This window comes from Piliocolobus tephrosceles, chromosome 2 (assembly GCF_002776525.5).
Source record: "Piliocolobus tephrosceles isolate RC106 chromosome 2, ASM277652v3, whole genome shotgun sequence".
Lineage (NCBI taxonomy): Eukaryota > Metazoa > Chordata > Mammalia > Primates > Cercopithecidae > Piliocolobus > Piliocolobus tephrosceles.
Genome location: NC_045435.1, coordinates 36,791,108 through 36,812,855, shown reverse-complemented (window position 1 = coordinate 36,812,855; position 21,748 = coordinate 36,791,108). Strand labels below are relative to the sequence as shown.

The 21,748-nt window shown below is 40.6% G+C and overlaps 1 protein-coding gene and 1 long non-coding RNA gene across 8 annotated transcripts in view; one reads left to right on the top strand and one right to left on the bottom strand.

Annotated features, from left to right (window-relative positions):
- The window catches only part of HGD (homogentisate 1,2-dioxygenase), a 55,946-nt gene that overhangs the window by 2,923 nt on the left and 31,275 nt on the right, over nucleotides 1-21,748 (top strand). For 3 of the 5 annotated variants that reach the window (XM_023214344.3, XM_023214353.3, XM_023214338.3), the window contains 3 exons: nucleotides 3,545-3,616; nucleotides 4,427-4,515; nucleotides 8,890-8,995. In XM_023214344.3, the coding sequence (XP_023070112.1) occupies nucleotides 3,545-3,616; nucleotides 4,427-4,515; nucleotides 8,890-8,995 (267 nt within the window). Of the gene's footprint in view, nucleotides 1-1,238; nucleotides 1,303-3,544; nucleotides 3,617-4,426; nucleotides 4,516-8,889; nucleotides 8,996-14,059; nucleotides 14,107-21,748 lie in introns of those variants that run through there. The other 2 variants (XM_031935153.1, XM_031935152.1) reach the window with 2 other exon arrangements.
- Nucleotides 4,127-21,748, bottom strand: part of LOC111543978 — a 61,726-nt gene continuing 44,104 nt past the window's right edge. For 2 of the 3 annotated variants that reach the window (XR_002731994.2, XR_002731995.2), the window contains exons 5-7: nucleotides 16,476-18,213; nucleotides 15,491-15,548; nucleotides 4,127-7,173 (exon numbers count right to left, since the gene is read on the bottom strand). This is a non-coding gene — a long non-coding RNA (uncharacterized LOC111543978). The remainder of the gene's footprint in view (nucleotides 7,174-15,490; nucleotides 15,549-16,475; nucleotides 18,214-21,748) is intronic. The other variant, XR_002731996.2, reaches the window with a different exon arrangement.

Below are 21,748 nucleotides of genomic sequence, written 5' to 3'. Positions count from 1 at the left end.
GCAACTTATTATGCACGGCACCAGGACATCAATGTAAATTGCATGCCAGTCTTTGCTCTCAGTTTCAAAGGCATTCTTCCCTGCCTGCTGTCTAATCTTTACAAGGAAAGGTTAACTCCAGAGGTCAGGAATCCGAGCACAGAAAACCAGATTGCATCATATTCATTCTACTCAGTAAACATTACATAATTTTTAAACTGTTTCTCATCTTTTATTTCTTCATTTTAATGAATATGTCAACACAAAGCCATAAATGAAATCACATTTACACAAAAGTACAACTAGGGGAAGAAAATTCAAAAGATACAATAATAAAATTAAATTTAAAATTAAATACCCTGTGCATCTGAGTAAGTTGCTTAGCTTCTCCCAACCTTGGTTTCCTCATTTCTGAAACGAAGAGCTTGCTTAACATTCAGGCTCTGGGCCCCACCACCAAATCCTTGATTTGCTGGCTCTGGGTTTGTATGTAACAAGCTTCTGGAGTGATTCTAATGATTAGCCAGAGATGGGGCCTGCTGTTCTACACAACTGATTTCCTGTTGCTGCTGTAAAAAATTACCACAAATTTATGGCTTAAAACAGCACAAATTTATTATCTTGAAGTTGTGGAGGTCACAAGTCTGAAATCAGCTGCACTGGGGTAAAGTCAAGGTGTCAGTGTGGCTTTTTTCTTCTGGAGACTCTATGAGAGATTGTGTTTCCTTGCCTTTTCCATGGATTCTGTTTCCTCTTCTAGAGTCTACCCACATTCCTTGGTTTGTAGCCTCTTCCTCTGTCTTCAAAAAAATGTATCTCTCTGCTTTTGTAATCACGTCACCTTTTGTCCTCTTATAAGTCAAATCTCCCTTTGCCTCCCTCTTATAATGACATTCATGATGACATTTAGGATGCACCCAAATAATTAGGATATCTCCCCATCCCAAACTCCTTAATCTTACATGCAAAAGTCGGTTTGGCTAGAAAAGGTAATATTCACAGGTTTCAGGGGTTAAGCCATACATATCTGTCAGAGCGAGCCATTATTCAGCCTACTGCAATAATCTGCAAGTTTTCTTTACAATCTGTGTTCTATGTTCCCATCAAGGTTAACTAGAAATATTAGACTATTTTTCCACAGGAAAAAAAAAAATGTAGCAGTAGTTTCATCTCTCCCCTGACTTCTCTCTCTTTCCTTCATGCCCAGTAAGAGGAAGTGAGGTACACCATCTGTTCATCTCATCAGGTGTTACCTAGAATCAGAGTCAGGAGAAAGCACCTCATAAAACTACTCTGACAAGTAAACCATATCCTGGGGACCAGGTGAGAATTAAAAAGCTGTATACTGGTAAGCTGCCAAAGAACCGATGGTACCAAAGTCACATGGAGCTCAGAAATTTATTCTTGCATTTAGAAAGTATGCATATAATTCTCTTGAAATGAAATGAAATCATATTTTTCTGTCGGATCAAATTATTCAGAAATCTGAACTGTAGAAAACATACAAACACACTTGCTTAATGTTAGCTTTTTAGTCTTATTTTTGTACACAATATACTTTTACATAGGCACTGAACAAGCTGGAAATGAATGCTCGGATTTTCGCAGCTGATAAAAGCAGAGTTCAGATTCTGTCCTTGAGCTCAATGTCTGGAGAAAGCAGCTGCGAATACTGCTTCCTTAATTCAGATGCCTTTGGCAGTGAGGGACATGGCATTTTAAAGCTGTAATAAACTCATCTGTAATTTTTCTCTCAGGGGATCAGAAAAACCAATCGATTTGATAGTGACTCAGCAGTTTTCACCTTCCTCTTTAGCCAATGCACTGCAGCTAAGATTGAGAAACGGATTCAGAACTCACACCTCTTGGTGCTTGGTGGCTCCCTTCCAAACCACCAGCTGTTCTTTCTACTTTCTTTTCTATTTTTTAAAGCACAGTCTGAATCAAGGGCTTCAGAAACATATATACTAGCTCTTGTTGCAAACACATAACCCTGAACTCTCTTCTGAGGCAAGCAGTTACAAAGAATGGGAAAGGTTAATGAGTAAATCCACTGGTGCCTGCCAGAAAGCTCAGCTGTACTCCAGCCTTCCTTCCTCTCTTGCAGAGAGAAACAATGCGGCAGTTGAACAAAGCGAAGGCACTGTAATGCCCAGTGGCTTCAGTCATAGGCTGGTCTAAAATTCCATTTCACAGAATTGAAGATAATTTGGGGTTATTACCAATTCTCAGCAGCTCAAATTCAATCCCGTTGATGGTGAGCATGGGGTTCATTTTGAGAGAAGAAAATTGGATGCAGCGGAGAATCAGAATGCTGGATGGCCTCTGCCATTTCCCCAAAGATATCATCCTAACTGCATGCTGCTGCTTTTAACAAATCAGTATATAGCTTAGTATTTTTTGTGATGACAAATTTTCAAATATGCAAAATATTGAGTCTGAAGGCAAAAAGAATCATTTCACTTCCATTACTTCCCAGGTCATAACATTCACATCTGATATTTCTTCCAAATATAGACTGTTGTTGGCCTGATCATCACTCACACATCCAGGCTTGTTACATCTCCATGCCGCTGAGAACTCTGGAGGGCCTACCCTTCACCTGCTTCCACCTTTCTTGTATCTCTTAAGAAGATATGTTCAGATGGTGGCATTTCACTCACTGAGCAAGACTGCACTTTCATTATCCTGGGCTAAAATCAATTGGTATTTAAGTTAGAGCAAAGAGGCTTCTAACCCTATTTACATCAGCACACATACACTTACATTAGAATTGGCTTTAAGTGAAAAACTCAATCAATCAATAGATTTCCATTGATTACCTTCTATGAGCCAAGACTGCCATAGTCCCACCTTCATGCAGCTTCTAGGCTAGCAAAAGAGCCAGACAGTGCACAAGAACTCTCAAGTGTGTTGAGTGTTATAAGAGTAAGTTTCAGGGGCTCCCCGTGACTTACCTTGCTGAGAAACCTTTTAACTTTTGTTTCCTCTGGGTGTAAAGTGAAGAGATGGCAATCAGAGTAGGTTTCATTGTGTCATTGCAAAAAGATTCTGGGCTGGCATGTCTCCTGAAGGCCACCCATATCTTTAAACTTTATTTTCATGCATTCACACAAATGTAGATGTGTTCCATAGATGAGGCAGATAGCAGAGGCTTCTGCCTGCAGCAAGGCTAGTTTGGAGAGGGTTTTGCTGTCAGGGATTGGACCCACACATCTCTTCCTAGATGGTTTTTCTTTTTTTTCCAGAGTTTGAAAGGGAAATGGAGTCTCAAGTTCAGGGAGGTTACAGTGTAGACCCATAAATCAGCTAAGTACAGCTAAAGGTGGAGAAGTCTATGCAATATCCAGCACTCCTCTGATTAATTGGAAGTCTTTAAAATTCACAGAAAGCATATTGTCTTCCCTAAATAATTCATATGTCAAGACACAGTAAAGATATTATACATGGAACGTCATACACAAACGTATGTCTATATAGAAATTCTTACTTTGTGGACTGCCAACTTTGTGAAATGCTCTTTAAATCCTACTAATGGTGGCATTTATGTCTTTGTCACATACAGTACATTTCTGGATTTGGGAATGAGTGTGCTTCGGAGGATCCTCGCTGCCCAGGTTCCCTGCCAGAAGGACAGGTACAAGCAAATAACGTGCTTAGAAGAGCTCTGAATCCTATTCCTGGATCACTAGCTTTCAGGCCAAAGTGCCTCCACCCACTGTGGCTCTTCCAATCTAGCCTGTGAACTGTCTAGGGGTTTCCCAAGTCATAGGGGCAATGAAGATACAGAGCAATGACCATACAAAGATTAAAATTGGATTGGTGGCACAGCAGCCAATCCAAACTAGTAAAATTAACTGTAGGGTTTCCAGTAGGATTCCCAAAATCCAGGGTTAAGGGGAATTCCTCATATTCCCCTTGAACACCATGGATGTGACAATTATGAGAAAATAACAAGATGCTTTAACGTGTGCACAAAGATGTTCATACTAATGCTGGTTAGAAAAGCAACAACACAGTAAACAAAGTATTTTCAAAACTTTTTGAAGGTTGTATCATGGCATAAAAAATCCTCATGGTATAATGTTTTCTTAAAAAAAAAAAAGAAAAAAATGCCTGATTATTACAGGATTATAGGTATCATAGGGTCACAATTTTGGAAGAGAAGAATGCAAGGAAAAATACCAACATGTTAACACTCGGTTATTTCTGGTTGTGAGATAATGGGTGATATCATATAGTTTATACATTTTCTACAATAAGTATATATTACTTTTATAATCAGAGGGGCAAGTCACATCAAAAGTTGTTACAAGAAACATATTGGGTTGGACATGGTCTTGTGCAGTGGCTCAGAGCATCCCCATCCCCATACTGAGTTGGTTGGTGGGAAGGTGGGATGCTTTTCAGATGGGAGTAATATTGTTTATTGCATCCTTTATTTCAGAATAATCCTCAGGTCTGCCCCTACAATCTCTATGCTGAGCAGCTCTCAGGATCGGCTTTCACTTGTCCGCGGAGCACCAATAAGAGAAGGTACAAGGATTAGATGAATTCTGACCTGTAGACTGTGGGAACTATGACAGGGACTTTGTGCTGCCTCCTTCCCCTGGGCCACAGCCTCCCAGAGCTGCCCAAGATCCTGCTTCTTATAGGCTATGGTCTGGGTCATAGTCAGAAGAGAATGGACTTCCTGCCAGCTAGCACCAAGTGACTGGTGGAAGAAGGTGAAGGAAAACTGCACAGAGCCGGGAAAATACACATGTCCAGTTCCATTTACAAATTATCTCCTATACTCAGAAGAAAATATTCCTAGCAGTTTGGCCTTCTTCTAAAGACTGTCCTGTTGAGTTTTGGCTTGGGGTTTACCTGTTTTGTTTTGTTTTTGTTTTGTTTCATAATGACAAAGTCACAATTATGGAAGATTCAGAGCAATATCTCTCTTAGCTGACTAGAGGTATGGTGTTTGCAAGAAAATGTTGGGTAATCCAAACTTGGATAGTTAAAAAGTCATGTATTATGGCCCACTGTGGTTTGAATTAATAAGGTTTTTACTCTGGAATTTGCCTTTGCTAGAAACCAGCATATTCATTAACATAGTATGCCATGTTCCATGTTTGCTCTAATGCTACATCCACAGGTCAATGAACATATCCCTTGATTAACTCATATAGGGCAGGTTGGATGCAGTATGTGTTATAGTTTTGGGAGGCAGTAAGTGTTGTGATTTAAACAAATGGTGTCTAATTATAGAAATTTTAGGCTAAGGCATTTGTGAAGAGGAACGCTGCTGATACCAGAGACTTGGGGAGAAGGGCTTGTGGTCTTGTACTGCTTAGCAGGGCAGCCTGGGTTTATCTCCACAGGTCCTTCTGAGAAGCAAATGAGATAGTAAGTACAAAACTATAATGGACCACACAAATGATAAAGATTGCACGGTTTAATCATGGCCACTCTGGAGGCAGGCCCCCTGAGTATAAATCCTGGCTCCTTTTTCAGCTGTGTTGCCTTAGGTAAATCATCTGCCCCCTTGGATCCTCTAGTTCTTCATTCGTAAAACAAAGATAATTATAGTACCTATTTCATAGCTGTGGTGAGGATTAAAAGAAAGGATGTGTGTAAAGCACATTATCTTAGCTTAGCACATTGCCAGGTACATGGTTAGTGTTCAGTTAATGCTGGTTATTGTCATAATAACTATCATTAAGTATTGCCATCATAGCAGAATTTCTGCCTCATTTCCAGGGTATCTCTAGGAGGCTGTCAAGAGAACGGGGCATGATATATGGCAGGTGCTATGTTACAATGTCAGTATCAACAGTGCTTTTCTCTCAGTAGATATGTGAGTGGAAAGAGGAAGAGATAGAGAAAGTTTTCTATACATGTCCAAAATCAGGGGACAATTCCATCACTATTTAATTCTCTCTCTCTCTCTGTAAGCCCAAATAGACAGGGTAAGGTAAGCACACAGATAATTCTGTCCATTCTAATTTATGACAACCTGGCCTCTATGACTATGTTCTTGACTTTGTGGCCCATTCCCTAACAGGCCACCTGGTCTCCAGATTCTGCTGCCTGTCCCCATTATTCAGCAATATCTTCAGCCAGCAGGAGCTGAGCTTTGTTCCAGGAGGCTGAAAAGGAGCTGTTGGCATTTCATTAAGAAGCTGGCACTGTTCCCTGAATCAGAATTAACTCTCTGTTCAGGGCAATGTAGTGCTGCCTGGGGAGTTTTATAAACTCAGCTAAAAAATAAGGGACACTAGGTATGGCTCACCCATCTATTTAGAAGAACTCTTCAAAGATATTCACTAGAATTGTGTAGAAATGCTTTCCACTCAAAATCTCCAGTGGGAAGATGGGACCAGTCCCATCCAAAAGTAGGCCAGCCTGAAATTCTAGTTACTACTCATCTGAACCACAGCATGCAGGGCCACCACAAAACTATTAAAGAGTCTGTCTACCTACCTACCTACCTACCTACCTACCTACCTACCTACCTAGGATTAATTTTTATCAGATTAGCTAGCTGATTGATCCCTTGGGTCTCGAAAAGGCAAGAGTAAGGAGAGAGAATTTGGAAAATGTGGACCGTGATAAAAATTCAGAAGATTAAGAGAAGAAAGGCAATTTAACAAATGTCTAATAAGCCAGCACCTACTGTATACCAGGCATTTTTGGTACACAAACTCTTTGAGTTCTCACAACAATCTTAGGAGACAACGATGAAGAACATAAGGTTCAGGAAGTTTAGTAACTCTCCCAGGATCACACAGATGGTTCCAAGACATACATACATGCTCTGAACTTCATAGACTGGGATCTAGAGAGGCTTAGTAAGACTGAGGTCTGAGGTCACATCATGAAGAGATGGAGGAATCAAATGGAAACTAAACAGATGTAGCCCATTTTCCCCCAGATGGCTCAATGTTGGGCCAGGCCAACTCAACCCACTGAGATAGACTATCCTTGGGTTTAAAAGGGCCAGAGCCTGTTGATTCAGGTCTGGTCTTCCATTGTCCTTCTGTATTTTGTCAGTGTAGTAGCCTCTGAAAGGACTTGGGTCCCTCTTAGTGAGTTTCAATGTCCCTTCCAACTTCTGGAAGGTTCTCATCCTGGTGTCCTTTAGGATTCCTTTACAGAGTCTTCTTCCCTTCCTGAAGCCTGAGATCTGGTCCTGGTAGAGAGGACACACTTTAAAAAGAAAAGAAAGAAAAACAAATAAAGGCATAAATGTACTACAATAAAACATGGACATACAGTCTTATAATTTTGGAGTACAGAGGCGTTACTTTATTTTTATTTTATTATAAGTTCTGGGATATAGGTGCAGGATGCACAGGTTTGTTACATAGGTAAGTGTGTGCCACAGTGGTTTGCTGCACCTATCAACCCATCACCTAAGTATTAACCCCAGCATATATTAGCCATTTTTTTATGCTCTCCTTCCCCCAACTCCTGCCCCAGTGTGTGTTATTCCCCTCCCTATGTCCATGTGTTCTCATTGTTCAGCTCCCAATTATGAGTGAGAGCATATGGCATTTGGTTTTCTGTTCCTGCTTTAGTTCACTGAGAATATTGGCTTCCAGTTCCATCATGTCCCTGCAAAGGACATGATCTCATTCCTTTTTATGGCTGCATAGTATTCCACGGTGTATATGTACCACATTTTCTTTATCCAGTCTATCATTGATGGGCATTTGGGTTGACTCTATGTCTTTGCCATTGTGAATAGTGCTGCAATAAACATATGTGTGCATGTATCTTCATAACAGCATGTTTTATATTCCTTTGGGTATATACCCAATAATGGGATTGCTGGGTCAAATGGTATTTCTCATTGTAGGTCTTTGAGGAATCACCACACTGCCTTCCACAATGGTTGAACTAATTTACATTCCCACCAACAGTGTAAAAGCATTCTTATCTCTCCACAGCCTCTCCAGCATCTGTTTCTCTTATAAATTAGCATCAAAAAGACAAACCCAATAGAAAATGATAAAGGACTTTTACAAGTAATTCATAGAAAATCTATAGAGAGCCAATCAACAAATGAATAGACTTGTTTTTTGGAAATATTTTGTGTTTTCTAACTCCTAATAAAGGAAATACAAAATAAAATAAGATACTGTTTTTCACCTAAAACACTAAAATTTTTAGCAATACTCCAGATTTGTGAAGATGTGGGTGACCAGGCACTCACACATTGTTAGTATGATAATAAAGTGTTAAAATGATCTGACAATTTTGCTTAGAAATGCATTGGATGTATCTGAAAGAATATGTAAGAAATGTATAAGAAAATCATTAAACTCTGATGCCTCTGAGGAATAGCCCTGAAGAAATTGAAGGAGGAAGGAGCCATTTACCTTTCAGGACTTTTTAAATTACTTGAATTATTTTTACCATTGGCATGTATTACTTTTATTATTTTAAAGGAGAAAATTGATTTATTATTTCAAAAATAACAACGATACCACCCGTATTCTCTCAAGCTACATAGAACTCATTGTTCTTGCCTTCCAGAGCAAGGACTAGCATCCTATGAGACACATAAGCTAATGTTTCTCTATGGATTTTCCTACACAGATACCCGTCAAGATACTTCCCCGCTTCCTTACGTTTTTAGAAAAGACAATTCTTCATTTTTTGGCAGCATGGAAATAAGCATGAGTCAAAGTCAATTTGAAACATGATGGGTGGAGTGAAAAGGTGAGAAGAGGCCAGGGTTGTGGGCAGCAGATGGCCATTAAAAAGTAATGCCGTGACATTACTTCACTGCTTCACACATTAGAGTCCACAGGTCGTTGTTGACTTGCGTGTCTTCCTGATGGTGCTGCCTGAGTCATTCTGTGTATCACTTAAAACATTACTCTAAGGCTTGTATATCTTGTATGTTTTTCCCTTTAGCTGGCTGTATAGGATTCTACCTTCAGTTTCTCACAAGCCCTTTGAATCCATTGACGAAGGCCATGTCACTCACAACTGGGATGAAGTTGATCCTGATCCTAACCAGGTAACCTCGTCCTGTGAATTGAAGCATATCATGTACCCAAAGCCTTGACTAGAAATACCTAAATAGAATACCATGATCATTGAAAAAAATAGGTAGCTTTTTAAAGCATTATTTTAATAAATGCTAAAGTGTGTCTGTTTTCTGCTTAAACTTGGATGGTGTATTAGTCCATTCTCACGCTGCTATGGAGAAGTAACCAAGACTGGGTAATTTATAAAGGAAATATTTTTAATTGACTCACAGTTCTGCATGGCTGGGGAGGCCTCAAGAAACTTACAATCATGGCAGAAGGAGAAGCAGACACATTCTTCTTCACATGGCAGCAGGAGAGCGACGTGTTAAGCAAAAGGGGAAAAATCCCTTATAAAACCATCATATCTTGTGAGAACTCACTAGCATGAGAACAGCATGAGGGTAACCATCCCCATGATTCAACTACCTGCCACCACGAAGGTCCCTCCCACAAAACGTGAGGATTATGGGAACTATAATTCAAGATGAGATTTGGGTAGGGACACAGCCAAACCATATGAGGTGGGAATTTTGGAACTGATTGATTGATTATGTATATACATATTGTTAAAAGAAAAACCTTAGACAAATCTAATTTAACAGAATTTAATTGGGTAAAGGCCAATTCACAAATTGTTCTACCTGAGCCAGGATAGGTTCTGAGAGACTCCAGCACAGATACTAGTAGAAGACGATTTATGGACAGAAAAAGGAAAGTGAATACGGAAAACAGAAATGAGGTACAGAAATAGCCAGATTGGTTGCAGCTCAGCATATGACTTTCTTGAACACAGCTTTAACAGTGTGTCACAATGATTGGCATAAGAGTAGGTTACACATCCAATTAGGTTATGGTTCACTACGTATGGAGAAACCTTTAGGCAGAACTTAAAATATGTAAGGAGGCAGATCTAGGATAAATTTGATTAACAGTCTGCATGTGTGTGTGTGTATGTGTGTGCATGTGTGCACGTGCACACATAAGCTTGTAACTTTCTAGCCTAATGGCATATAGATGGGCACAGGAGTAACTCGGACTTAGTAGAACTGCTCAGGTGAATTGGATGAGTGGAAATTATATAGGTTGGTCAAAATATCTACATGCTCATAGGTTTTTTTTTTTGTTAATCTAAACTTACCACGAAATACAGAAAACACATTCAATACTGATATCTTTGAAGAGAGGCCTTTGAAATCTGGCATAGGGGTGAGAGTCTTGCTGTCTGGGCTGAATTATGTAAGTCTATTGTGGTCACAGATCACTATCACAGTCTCTTCAGACCTAGGACTTCCATTCTTTTTCTAGGTGTTTCCTCTTTTTGGTCTAGTAATAGTGGGCTTTTTCTCTGCTTGCAGTGTATATAAGATAGAATGAGACAGAACCAGTACTATAGCAATGAGATAGACCCAGTGCTATAATGGACTGAGCTCTCTTTTTTTTTAACCTTCTGAGAACCCCAGCATATTGCCTTTGTCCCTGAGTTTAGGTACATGTCGCTGATAATAGGTATGTAGGGCAGGAAGAAAAAGAGACGTGGGTTTGCATCCCTGCCCCTCTACTTACTAGCTGTGTCTTAAGCTATGATGTTTCAACTGTAAAACAGGATGATAACATCTACCTTGCAGTGCTATTGTGAAGATTACGAGAGAATAGGTGTGAACCTGCTTTGTACAATGCCTGGCATGTGACAGGCAAGAACCATGATTCTGATACAGCTGTTTATATTTACCTGAATTTACATTATTCAGGTAAATTTATTTCTTCATTTTATATTATGTTTTACCCTGAAGACTTCTTCTGCCCTCTTTCTCTCCCTCCTACTCTCTCTCTCTCTCTCCCTCCCTCCCTCTCTCCCTACCCCCACTTTCCACAGCCCAAGGAAATTCCTGCTTCTCCTTTGTTTACCAAGACATTTTGTCTATACCTGCAAATATCCCTCTCCTAAGTGCTTAGACTTTTTATAAGACAAAAGTCAAAATAATTTATAGACACCTTTGGTTTCCTGCCCAGTTCTCTCTCGTCTTAATTATGGAAATCGCAGCAAAGTAAGCATCTGCTTGAATGCTACCACCCCTCTCTACCAGGGACAGGAAGGGAGGGAGGCATTTAGGGTGGAAAAAAGTGAATTGGTATTTAAAATATTGTCTACCTCATAGCCACTTCGAAACTAAGGTATTTAGTCTAAATAATTGACCCTTAAACTTGCATGAAGTTTAATGCATAAAGCAGACATCCTCCCTGGTCCCTAGCTGGCCTATATATTGCCTTCAAGCACATTGCAAAATGCAGCCCCTATTCTAACCCCCAATCCCTCAGACTCAGTTCCCCACACAAAGGGACACCGGCTAGGCATTCAGCTCCTCCCTTTCCCCTTCAGTCGGACAAGGCCCTTGTGCAGGGCACAGCTTGCACAGCCAACCTGGGGACCCTGACTTCACCTCATTCTTGAGTCTCATGTGGGTTCAAGTAATATGGGTATAGTAATTATGTATATGAAGTTAACTGAATGAGGGATTATAAGAAAAGTCCATGGGCAGATTTGGAGAATTTAAATTATTATTTATAATAATAAATAAGTATTTATTATTATTTTGCTTCAAGATAGCAATCAAATCACTAGTAGTTAACAGGGTAGGCTAGGGAGTTCCAGGGCTCCTGCCTGCTCATGTCGATCACAACAATTGTCTAAGCCTCTCAACCTTAATAAATCTTCATAGACTTGTTTGTAGTTGTGTGGACAACAGTGGAGCCACACTTCTTTTATATAGTTTCATTTGGGTGGGGGATTAGGTTTTAAACCTAACCTTTAAGGAAAATGTGTAATGTGACTCTGCTTTGAATGTGATGTGTAATACGCTCAGTTATATACCTTTATTATGTATTATTATTTCCTTGACTATCATTGCCACATTTTATTTAACATGAATATACCCTTTCATAGGAATTATTTTGGAGTTTGGTGACATATCCAGGGAAGATAACCTTGTTCTAAGAGAATTTTTCTAGCTTTGTCCTTTTTTTTTTTTTTTTTTTTTTTTTTTTGAGACAAGAGTCTCACTCTGTTGCTCAGGCTGGAGTACAATAGTGTGATCACGGCTCACTACAGCCTTGACTTCCCAGGCTCAGATGATCCTCCTACCTCAGCCTCCCGAGTAGCTGGGAGTATAGGTATGCACCACAATGGCCGGCTAATTTTTTGTATTTTTGGTAGAGACAGGGGTTCACCATGTTGCTCAGGCTGGTCTCGAACTCCTGGACTCAAGCGATCTGCCTGCCTGAGCCTCCCAATGTGCTAGAATTACAGGTATGAACAACTGCTCCCAGCTTAGCTTTGTCTGGTTATATCAGTAACATATACTTATAAAAACTCAAAAATATTGTAGAAATTAATGAAATATTACTGGAAGTCTCCCATCATAAGTGAGAGTCACGTATATAAGTTGTACATGTTAATTCATTATTTCATAAATAGTTGACACACATTTTGACAAGAAGTCTGAAGCAACTGGATTAAAAAGCTTGAATTAACACAGAGGCATCAAAATAGCTGTGTCAGGGCAGGCATGGTGGCTCATGCCTGTAATCCCAGCACTTTGGGAGGCCGAGGCAGGTGGATCACCTGAGATTGGGAGTTTGAGACCAGTCTCACCTGAGGTCAGGAGTTCGAGACCAGCCTGACCAACTTGGAGAAACCCCACCTCTACTAAAAATACAAAATTAGCCAGGCGTGGTGGCACATGCCGGAAATCCCAACTGCTCAGGAGGCTGAGGCAGGAAAATCACTTGAACCCAGGAGGCAGAGGTTGTGGGGAGCCCAGATTGCGCCATTGGACTCCAGCCTGGGCAATAAGAGCAAAACTCCGTCTCAAAATAATAATAACAATAATAATAGCTGTATTAGAAGTTTCTGCTTGTTTTCTAGTAGACCCTCAGCCCATATTTTTTCCCCTTCTCCCCACTTCCCATGTTTCTCATCCTCACCTATGGTTAGAATGGCTTTGCTTTTGTCCTTGAGCTTGTTGCCTTTCTCCTGTTTTGAATTCCCTGAACGCTTTCTGTATGGTAGCCACTAAATGAATTTCTTCTCCAATATCTTCCCTGTTGCTTTGAGATCTTGTCTTCACACACACTGGGAGAGATGTGCCTCAGAATTCAATAGTGTCTCGGTGTCTCTGTGAACACTGGCTCCATCCAGGTAGCAGTTTATGATCTTTCTGACTTGTACCTCTGTCACCTGCTGACTACTTCTCTTTCCCTGATAAACCCTGGCTGTTCTTGCAAAATCTACCCTTTTGTCTTTTCATTTATCTTCTTTACACATTAATATCTCTTTCCAATTTTATACTTCATTATTTAACCACAGCATTTTGCATTCATCACTTTCTCCCTCATAACCTCCTCCAAATATGTACTCCAGACTTTCAGCAAGAAAGGCTGAGAAAATTATATTTAGGTACCCCTCTGACAGTCCTTCCCAGCTGAAGCCTGTGTGATAGGCATGTCTTCAGCTGTCATAGACCAAATCCAATATTGCATCAGCTTCACCAAATATCCACATTAGTCATCTCTGGGAATTTGAAGACCTGAGAATTGCCTGATGTTTCCTCGTGTGTAACGTTTAGTACCAAGACAGCATCATGCGATATGCTGTCATCACTGTCATCCTTGATAACCTCTCAGGAAGACTGGGGGCTGCTCCCCCTAAAGCCTTCATTTTCTTTAGTGTATATTTAATCAGTTATCCCAGAATTAATGTAGCCTCTTTTTGAGTGTATTTAAATTCAGCCTGAGGACATAAATTCAATTCATTACTGTCTCACATAGGAAGTATACCTAAGTTTATGTGTCTGCCTCTAATTTCTGAAGTCTCATAATTTAATGAACTAATCTACATCCATTTTAACCGTGACTTTACAGATTTCAGCTGGAATTCCTGAATTAGCATTTCTCTTTAAGGGTCCTTTAAAATTTACTTTTCTTTATTTCATCTCTTTTAAAATTTACTTTTCTTTATTTCACCATGTTGCTCAGGCTGGTCTCGAACTCCTGGACTCAAGCGATCTGCCTGCCTGAGCCTCCCAACATGCTAGAATTACAGGTATGAACAACTGCTCCCAGCTTAGCTTTGTCTGGTTATATCAGTAACATATACTTATAAAAACTCAAAAATATTGTAGAAATTAATGAAATATTACTGGAAGTCTCCCATCATAAGTGAGAGTCACTTGATTGTTGAAAAATCAGATTATTGACTCAGTTGAGACTCAGCTGAGAAAATTACCTCTTGGTTCTTAACCAGTATAATTTGGACTAAGTAGAAGTACCTCAAAGCTAACTAAAGAACATATCATAAAATGCCTTTCATCTCCAGTACATGCCAAGTATAAAAAAATGTTTCAAAACAATACACCCTCACAGGGTATTTGCTGTCTAATTTGTCAAACTTTCCAGGTTTTGCCATCCTGAAATCCCCTTACCTCCATGAATGTCTTGGATTTTCCTGCCTCTCTTGCCCAAGTCTCTCCTATTCCCAGCCAGACTCCTTGAGAAATAATCTAAACCCACGTATCACTTCCATTCACTCTTTAACCCTATGCAATTCAGCCTGCCCAGATGACTGTATTGAAAATATTTATACCCTCTTTACACAATAGTGCATCACTCTCTAATTAATACATATTTTTATTTAAAACTTACATAAAAGTGTCAATGCCCAGTAATTCCACTAACACAGAGTTAACAACTTCTAATGTTTTGGGTTCTTTCAAGCCTTTTCTTTTTGTACATATATATAAATAAATAAGTCCTAGGGTCCCTTGTAGCCAGTAACCAAAAGTAATTTAAAATAATATCTGGCCAGGCACAGTGACTCATGCCGGTAATCCCAACACTTTGGGAGGCCAAGATGAGAGTTTCTCTTGAGTCCAGGAGTTTGAGACCAGCCCTGGCAACATAACAAGACCCTGGCTCTGCAAAAAAGTGAAAAAAAGTAGATGAGCATGGTGGCAAGCACCGGTAGTCCCAGACACTCAGGAGGCTGAGGTGGGAGGACTGCTGGAGCCTGGGAGGTCAGGGCTGTGGTGAGCCCTGTTCATGCCAATGCACTCCAGCCTGGGCAACAGTGTGAAAACGTATGAGAAAGAAAGAAGAAATAAAGGAAGGGAAGGGACGGGAAGGGAAGGGAAGGGAAGGGAAATCTTTACTTGCTTTTCCTGAAAACATTAAAGAGTATCCAATATATGACCCACAGCAACACTTTTTAAAATCCCCTTTTTCCAGTTTTTCCCAGACCCCAACCCTCTCACATCTGTCTTCTCTCACCTCACCTCACCTCTCACCTTCCCCAAACTCTTCATGCCTTGTTTGCATTGATTGTTGACTTCTGTCTTCCTCCCTGTACATTCTGCCTCAAGAAAATGATACCTGCACTATAGATCTCCTATCCCCTTTGGCTGGGAGACACACACACACATAACACTGACCTCCATGGCAATATTAGAGTTCAAGGGACTCCAGTGAGAATAGGCAAATCTGAATTTCCTGTAGAGATCAGGGAAGGGAAGAGGAAGAGGCTGTGAATACACTTATAATAGTGCTTTTTTAAAACAATATCAGTTATATATATATTTACTATAATTAAGCTCATGGTGTAAAGTAGTTTTAAATTGTTTTTATTTAAATATCATATTTTGCACCTTCTTCCATGTCTTTTTAAACTTCTTGAGTGTAGATAATTTTTGATATTATATTAAAATCCAATAAATGTTTATCAAACAATTCCTATATTGTGAGATATTTGAATTTTTTCCATTTTTGCAATTATGTAGTAAATCCACGCTAAATATAATCCTTTTCTCCTCAACATCCCAGCCTGGAACAACTGACCTCCTTCTTTTCTTCCTGAATCTCTTTTTTTCCCTGGGTTCCATGACATTGCATGATTCCTAAACCTGCAAAATAAGTGGCCTTCAAAGTCTTGAACTAGACTCTTGGTATAGTTTGACTGTGTTCCCACCCAAATCTCATCTTGAATTCTCACGTGTTATGGTAGGGACCTGGTGGGAGGTAGTCTATCTGCACAAGCTCTTTCTTTGCCTGCTGCCATCCATGTGAGACATGACTTTCTCCTTCTTGCCTTCTGCCATGATTGTGAGGCTTATTGGAACTGTAAGTCCAATTAAACCTCTTTCCTTTATAAATTACTCCGTCTCGGGAATGTCTTTATCAGCAGCGTGAAAATGGACTAATACAACTCTCACCTCCCCCTTGTCATCACCTCCCCTCTGAGAGAAGCGGAAGTACTTACTCTCTTACTTCTCCTCCTCTTCCTTACTGTCTTTCTTATCCTCTGCTTTTCTTCTCCTTCTTATCAGCCCAACCTTTCCCTTCCCCTCTGTATTTGTCTGCTAGAGCTATCATAACAAAAAGATACTGAGTGGCTTAAGCAAAAGAGATTTATTTTCTAACCGTTCTGGATTCCAAGATTGAAGTATCAGCAGGGTTGCTTTCTTCCCAGGCCTCTCTCGTTGGCTTGTATCTTCTCCTTTGCTCCTCCCATCATCTTCCTTCTGTGTCTATAGCCAAATTTCCTCTTCTTACAAGGACAGCAATCATATCAGATTAGGGTCCACTCTAGTGACCTCATTTTGATTTAATTATTCCTGTAAAGACTCCATCTCCAAATAAAGTCACATTCTGAAATACAGGGGGTTAGGACTTCAACATATGAATTTGGAGGAGGAGCACAATCTAGCCCATAATTCTCTCCTTCTGCTTCTTTTTCCCTCCAAATATCAACTAAGGATTCCCATTCTTTTGGATTCTCTTTGCCTTAGAGATGAAGGGATAGTTGTTGTTGATAAGAAATAACCAAGTGGGACATACTAACAGGAGGAACTCCTTTAGCAATAGAGGATTTTGCTAGCTCACTACACTGAATCAGGTGCCAAGTCCACAGAATGGTGATGCCTGAGTATACATAAGAGTTACCAGGGGACTTGTTGAAAATGTAGATTCCTCAGTCTTGCTCCTCAGAGATCCTAGTTCAGTAGGTCTGAGGTGGTACTCAGGAGTCTCCCCAGATGATTCCCATGCAGGTTGGTGCTGGACTGCACTTTATGAAATTCTGCTGTAGAGTGTGCTTTCAGGATCTCTCTGGTTCCTTTTTTCCTTTTCCTACCTCCACCTGGTTCAGACCTCATTTCTTCTTATCTAGACTATTATAATGACCTTCTACCCGATTCATATGTGTTCCCCTGCCTATCCCACACTGTGCTGCCAGAATCAGCATGCTAAATTATCATCTCAAAAATCTTTAAATCTAACTTTAAATCTAACTAATCTTTAAATCTAACAAAGTAAATGAACAAAGTTCAAAAACTTTGAATTTAAAGATTCAAAAATCTTTAAATCTAACCCACCCCCTCCACTGCCCAGCCAATCCAGTGCAGGATTCCAAGATAAGAGATCAAGAGCTCTGATTCACTGTCACAGACTTTCAGACTCTCCACTCCCTTCCATGTCCCCTACCTATCAGTCACACTAAACCATCGTCATTCCAGGACAACTCCCTAAGTTCCCCTGCCTTCATGCTGGATGCTCTTTTATCTACCTGGGATTTCCTGTTCTTCCTTCACAAATATTCACCCATCTAAATCCCACTCATGATTTATGATTCATTTTAAATAATACTTTCTTCATTACACCCTTTCAATTTCTCAGAGTATTTAAGGTTCTATTGCTCTATCATCTTCATCTGATCTGCAGTATCCAGTACATGCCTTCTTCCAAATAGAATCGCAAGTATTTGTTGAATTTACTCCCTAACAGTTCAGATCCTATCATTCTGTAAATAAACTAGATTGCATTTCTCTAAATGCAATCAGTGGTGTGTTCCAGCATTGCAGTGCACATTCCCCTGCTCAACCGTTTTGGACAGCTTGCTAGCTCTTTTTACAGTTCATCTCCATCAACTTAGATTTCACTTCTTGCAAAGATATTGGAGCTGTCTGCAAACCAAATGATTTCATTGCTTATATCTCTTATTTTCCATATATAAGAATGTTAAATAGGCCCTGTGCCAGGACTTATTCCTGAGAGAACATTTCTATTTACATTTCTCTTCCAAAGTTATTTGCACTGATCCACTTCCTTGTTTTTCTATCATGAGGTTTTCACATGTCCAGGATCTTCTGTAATGGATTCCCTGAGGGAAGAGACAATGTCATGTTCACCTCCAGCATCTAGCATAAAATCCAGCACATAGAGAGGTTCAATAAATATTGTTTGAAAGAATTAATATAAGGGGATTAGACAAGAACGTTGACCCTGAAGGACCTAAGCAGGGTTGGTGTCCCAGGAATCAGACTGGCCAGGGTGATTCAGCACTGGAGGAACAGTAAACAAAGGTCAGTTTGGAAGACCAGGTACAAGACCATTAAAAGGAGGGAAAGCTTGGGTTTAGGAGCCAAGGAGATCAGGAATAATTTGGGAAACAGGTCAAGACAGGCTAAGATCAAAGTGCTCAGGGTGTAGGTTAGTAAGCGGGGCTGAGAAAGTGTTGGCATCAGTTCTTAGTAGAGAAAATTTAACTGTTCTAAACCATCAGTTTTTTCACTTCTAAAATAGAGATAATAATCATAGGTAGCCTCAGAGAATTGTTGTGAGAATTAAATGTCATCCAACAAATATTTATTGAGTGACTATTATGTTCTATACACTGTGCTAGGTGCTAGGTAATGGATTTAAAGCTCTTAGGTTTACATTCAAGGGCAAAGTCAAATGAGAATCCAAGTTTTTATCCTTGATGGTTCATCTTCATTTGTAGCCTCATGAAAGACTTTTGTTTTGTTTGGTTTGGTTTGGTTTGGTTTGGTTTTTTGAGACAGAGCCTTGCTTCACTCCAGCCTTCCACACCCAGGCTGGAGTGCAGTGGTGTGATCTCAGCTCACTGCAACCTCCTCCTCTTGGGTTCAAGTGATTCTCCTGCCTCAGCCTCCCAAGTAGCTGGGATTACAGGTGCCCACCACCATGCCCAGCTAATTTTTGTATTTTTAGTAGATACTAAAAATTTTACCATGTTGGCCAGGCTGGTCTTGAACTCCTTACCTCAGGTGATCTGCCCACCTTGGTCTCCCAAAGTGCTGGGATTACAGGCGTGAACCACCTCACTTGGCCTGAAAGACTTTTAGAAATCTAAATTACAGTGACTTGGATCCTCCTTACCTATACTCTTGCCTATCGCCTCAAAGAACTCCAGTGGATCAACCAAAACCTGATTTCTCTCCACATAATTCATGCTACTTTTGTTTCCTCAAATTTCCAAAGTTTCTGAAGAATTCAAGTGAGCCACTGTTTTATTTTAATTCTTCCTATCTTTCTTAGTCTGGACTGAAACTCACCACCACAAATTACCCTGGATCTCTCTGCTAACAACTATTTATACATTGTATTAGTCCATTCTGTTATAAAGAAATTCCTGAGACTGGGTAACTTACAAAGAAAGGAGGCTCATAGTTTTATAGGGTGTACAGGAAGCATAGTGGCTTCTGCTTCTGGGAGGGGCCTCAGGATGCTTCCAATCATGGTGGCAAAGCATCTCAGATGGCAGGAGCAGGAGCAAGACAGACAGGAGGGAGGTGCTACACACTTTTAAATGACCATATCTCATGAGAACTCACTGTCAGGAGAACAGCACCAAAAGGATGGTGCTAAGCCATTTGTGAGAAATCCACCCCCATTATGCAACCACCTCCCCCACTCTCTCTTGGTCCTGCTTTCATCATGCGAGATGCTTCATTCCCTCTTTGCCTTCTGCCATGATTGAAAGCTTCCTGGGCCTCTCCAGAAGCAGAAGCTGCTATGTTTCCTGTACAGCCTGCAGAACTATGAGTGAAGCAAACCTCTTTTCTTTACAAATTACTCAGTTTCAGGTCTTTCTTTATAGCAGTGCAAGAAAGAACTAACAAAGAAAATTGGTACCAAGGAGTGGGACATTGCTATCAAGATACCTGAAAATGTGGACTTGACTTTGGAACTGGGTAACTGGCAGAGGTTGGAGGAGTGTGGAGGGCTCAGAAGACAGGAAGATGAAGGAGAGTTTGGAACTTCCTAGAGACTTGTTAAATTGTTGAAACAAAAATGCCAATAGTGATATGAACAATAAAGTCCAGGCCAAGGAAATCTCAGATGAAAATGAGGACCTTACTAGGAACTAGAGCAAAGGTCACTTTTGTTTTGCCTTAGCAAAGAACTTGACTGCATTGTGCTCCTGCCTTAGGGATCTGTGGAACTCTGAACTTGAGAATGATGATTTAAGGTGTCTGGTAGAAGAAATTTCTAAGCAGAAAAGCATTCAAGATGTGACCAGGCTGCTTCTAACAGCCTATCCCACATGCATAAGCAAATAAATGACCTGAAATTGGAACTTACATTTAAAAATAAATTTAGATTTGAACCTATATTTAAATTTTAACATGTATTTAAAGGGAAGTAGACTGTAAAAGTTTGGAAATTTTGCAGCCTGGCCATTCAGGAGAAGAATTCAAACAGGCTGCAGAAATTTACATAAATAAAATGAGCTAAATGCTGATAGCCAAGACAATGTGGGAAAGGCCTCAAAGGCATTTCACAGACCTTTGGGGCAGTTCCTCCCATTACAGGCCCAGAGGCCTAGGAGGGAAGAATGATTTTGTGGGCCAGGCCCAGGGCTTTGCTACCCTGCATAACCTCAGGACACTGTTTCCTGCATCCCAGCTGCTCCAGCTCTCCTGTGGCTCAAAGGGACTCAAGTACTGCTTCAAAGGGTGCAAGCCATAACCCTTGGTAGCTTCCATGTGGTGTTAAGACTGCACGTGCACAGGATACAAGAGTTAAGGCTTGAGAGCCCCCAACTAGATTTTAGAGGATGTACAGAAAAACTTAAATGTTCAGGCAGAAGCCTCCTGCAGAGGCGGAGTGCTCACAGAGAACCTCTACTAGGGCAGTGTGGAGGGGAAATGTGGGGTTGGAGCTTCCACACAGAGTTCCCACTGGGGCACTGCCTAGTGGAGCTATGAGAAGAGGGCTACCATCCTCTAGACTCCAGAAAGGTAGATCCATCCACAGATTGCACCATGCACCTGGAAAAGCCACAGGCACTCAGTGGCAACCCATGAGAGCAGCTGCAGGTGCTGAACCCTCCAAAGCCACCTGAGTGGAGCTGCCCAAGGCCTTGGGAGCCCACCCCTCATGCCAGTGTACCCTGGTTGTGGACATGAGATCAAAGGAGACTTTTTTGGAGCTTTAAAATTTAATGACTTCCCTGCTGTGTTTCAGACATGCTTGGAGCCTGTAGATTCTTTGTTTTGGCCAATTTCTCCCTTTGGGAATGGGAGTATTTACCTAATGTCTATATCCCCATTGTATCTTGGAAGTAACTAACTTATTTTATATTTTACAGGCTCATAGGTGGAAGGGACTTAACTTGTCTCAGATGAGACTTTGGACATTCGAGTTAATGCTAGAATGAGTTAAGACTTTTGGGCACTGCTGGGAAGGCATGGTTATATTTTGACATGTAAGAAGGACAGAAGATTTGGGAGGAGCCAAGGGCAGAATAATATGGTTTGGATCTGTGTCCCCACCCAAATTTCATATCAAATTGTAATCCCTAATGTTGGAGGTAGGGCCTGGCAGGAGGTGATCAGATCTTGGGGGCAGTTTCTCAAGAATGGTTTAGCACCATCTGTGTTGGTACTGTC